This window comes from Dendroctonus ponderosae, unplaced genomic scaffold, assembly GCF_020466585.1.
Source record: "Dendroctonus ponderosae isolate FM_Combo_2020 unplaced genomic scaffold, Dpon_F_20191213v2 Dpon_F_20191213_11, whole genome shotgun sequence".
In the NCBI taxonomy this organism is placed as follows: domain Eukaryota; kingdom Metazoa; phylum Arthropoda; class Insecta; order Coleoptera; family Curculionidae; genus Dendroctonus; species Dendroctonus ponderosae.
Genome location: NW_026017213.1, coordinates 1,501,210 through 1,504,353, shown reverse-complemented (window position 1 = coordinate 1,504,353; position 3,144 = coordinate 1,501,210). Strand labels below are relative to the sequence as shown.

General features: G+C 43.6%; 1 protein-coding gene across 1 annotated transcript; it reads right to left on the bottom strand.

Moving 5' to 3' along the window:
- Positions 1-1,517: 1,517 nt before the first annotated feature.
- Positions 1,518-2,838, bottom strand: LOC125502997 (chitin deacetylase 1-like; the record flags this gene model as incomplete). Its single annotated transcript, XM_048662653.1, is given in 1 exon segment — positions 1,518-2,838. A coding segment is annotated over 1 exon segment (1,157 nt), but the record flags the coding sequence as incomplete, so codon positions are not given.
- Positions 2,839-3,144: the final 306 nt, after the last annotated feature.

The following is a 3,144-nucleotide window of genomic DNA, read 5'->3' as shown; positions in this document are numbered from 1 at the left end:
TTCAATCAATGTTAGCGATCAAAAAGGACAAAAATTTGCTTTTTTTGGATTATTAGGCCGTCATCGATAGGATTTTGGGCCGGACGTTTCGCTCGCACATGTGGCGAGCGCCTTCAGAGTTGTTTTGCCCAAATCGAACACAACTCTGAATGAAGTAATAACCCAAAAATCACCACTTGCTCATTTTTCTTCAAGTCATGTCAGGAAGGAAAAGGAATAAAATTCAAAGCAAGAAATGGAAGATCATAACTTTGATTTCTTCAATAAATCTCTTAAAAGTGAAGTTCATGGAAAAATCGGGACATCGACATCAACGAGTTTTCGTAAAATTTGCAAATTCTGAACGTGGTCCAAAAGTGACGAGGCTGAAGAATTGATGGAAAAATCGCTGAAGTTACTGAAGAATCATGCGAAGTTCTAATAGGAAAAGTACAGTTGAATAAAAAGCCAAAATCTGCAACATTTTCAATAACGCAATATTGATGATTTTTGACTCATTAGGCCGCCGTGGATAGGAATTTGTTCGCTTCGGGCGACACAGCCCTGGAGATGATAGCCATCCGTGCTAGCGAAACGTTAGGGCCAAGTTCCAATCGACGACGGGCTAATACTCCAAAAGTCATCTATTGCTCATCTTTCTTCAAGTGATTTTAGAGCTTAAAGAAGAAAGTTCATAGAGACTGCACAAAGGCTTCCAACTTAGTAGAACACCGGAATTTCCATCCAGCTTGAAGATAAAATAACAACATTCTTCACCCAGTTGAACCTTCATCAAGCCAAGCGATTCAACCCAAATGTAAACCATCCGCATGTTCCATGCGTCCATGTATTGCTTCGCTACGTCCTGCTGTTGCTGTTTGATTGGCGTTTTTGTACAATATTTACATGTTTATACAAGTCGGAATAGAAAGTAGACAACGTAAAGTGAAAATGAAAACATCAAGTAGAATGAAAATATAGAGAAAATTAATTCGGTTATTGACGTAGAACGGCGACGAACTGTTGTAGCACCAGAAGCCACCAAGCTTAAGAGACACTGACATAGATTGAACATCTGATTAGTTACAAATGGAAGAACAGAATAAGTATAGATCGAAGATAATGTACATCATGCACATCAAGAGAAGTGTTTAATTATATTTATTGTTAGTTGCATAAGGGGCGGTTAATTAAGTACATAACTCATGCATCAAGTGGGTTTAGTTGATTAGGTTACACAAGTGTAGAGTGTAGTGAGAAGGAGAAGCCAACAGAGCCTTCGAGTGTGATGCGATGTGATTTGATGTGATTTGTGGCCTTTATCAAAAATTAAATCCCTTAATCAAAAACGGCTTTTCCTGAACTTCTTAGTGCGGTTTTCTCACAATTAGTCTGAAACGGCTTTACTAGGGGCAACACAATTCCATGAAACCAATAAAACCATGTCTGCGCTCAATTTTATCACCAACCTCAGCTCTTAATGCGCTTATTAATGTATGATAATGACGGATTTTTCGGGGTTATTGAAACATGCTAAGCCCTATTATTAAAATTTATTGTTCAACAAGGAAATCATCAGAATATGTTGAAAGAACTGTCGCGACACGTTCAAGCTACCCACTTTAAACGCTCACCAACCGAAGAGAATTAACATACAACTATATACAAAAGTCTTTTCGTAGATTGTGATTTAAATAAATAACTATTTCCTAACTGAAAATCCGTCCCCAGTAGGGTCCAGGATCCAGGGATAGTTGTTGGGACACTCCATGCAGGTGAACAGCCTGAGAGTCTCTCCTGGCAGTTCCCTGGTATTTAAGGCGCAAGAATTGGGGAGAGAGCAATAAGGTTGGCCCTTGATATCACATTTCTCCTTCCATTCTTGGAAGTCGCGAAGCCCATTGAGTTCAGTAGGGTTTTGCATCCATTGAACCACCTGCAGATTGGTTACGAAGTATACATCGTTACGAGCCAGCATTTCTTCAATAAACTTGATCAGTTCCTCCTTGAACTCCTTCTTGCTCTTCAGCCAGGAGGCGTGGAAGTGAAGCCCCAAAGGAGCGCGGTTGCTGTTGAAGTGACGGTTGAAGTTGTGGCGCAGGAGGCGAGCAAACTGATCCCCAGTCTGGATATTGGAGCAGGAATCCACCATGTGGCAACCGGGCAGGGATTCATCGAAGGTTGGATCGTCCCTCCTATCCAGCTCGTTCATCACAATCTCCCACACTGGATGGGACCTGGACGGGCAATTGTGGGCGTTTCCATTACATTTGTGGGGCATGCGGAAGTACAAAGTGTAGGGCCAGATGGGGACTCGTCCCAAAGAGGCTGTAATGGAGGCATCGTAGACAAAGAACTGATCGGCCATCATCTCAAATTGCCGGTTTCCTCCCACTCGCAGGTACGGAGCTCGCACCCCAATAATGGAACCATCACTCAAATTGGCAAACCGTTCGATAATCAATCGAGCGCCAGCCATTTCAGCCAGCCAATCATCATAAGAGCCTTGCGACCAATAGTTCGGGTCCTCTTTGTGCGTCAAGGAAAACACGGCGATCTCATGGCCTTTCCTGTGCAACTCCTGCACAGCTGAATAGTTGGTGTACTTGTGCGACACGAAGAAGGTTCCTCTGATTTGGCACCCGTTCGGGTTGGCTCTTTGCCCGTTGAAGACTTCGTCGTACAGATCGATGTTGTCCACATTAACAGCGCCGTTGAAGGTGATGGTGATCATCTGGGGCACATTGGCGGGTTCCAAAGCGCCAGGAATTCGGGTTCCATCAGCTGAACAGAAGCAGTCGGGAAGCGTGCATTGGGTGGTGTCGCAATCTGGAGCTCGGTTCGGGTCAGTCTCGACAGCTGCAGGAAAAAGAGATGATCATTTCAAGTGATGGTGATGTGGGTTATGCGAGCGGGGATACATTGAGGAGGAAATGGCTGTGGTTTTTAGGCAATGATAGTGCTTGGAAATTGATTAAATGTACGCCTAAGAATAATCAATGGGACTTAGATCGGCGCCTCCTGCTGGCCAACGCTGACTTTTCCATTAAGGGGAGTTCCCCAAAAGAAAGATTGGCTAGAGGAATTTTCGCTCTATTTGCGCCTATTGATTTTTGCCAATTGTTTAAGTTTGAATGCTGCGGATTGCTTTGGGAAAGCAGGCGG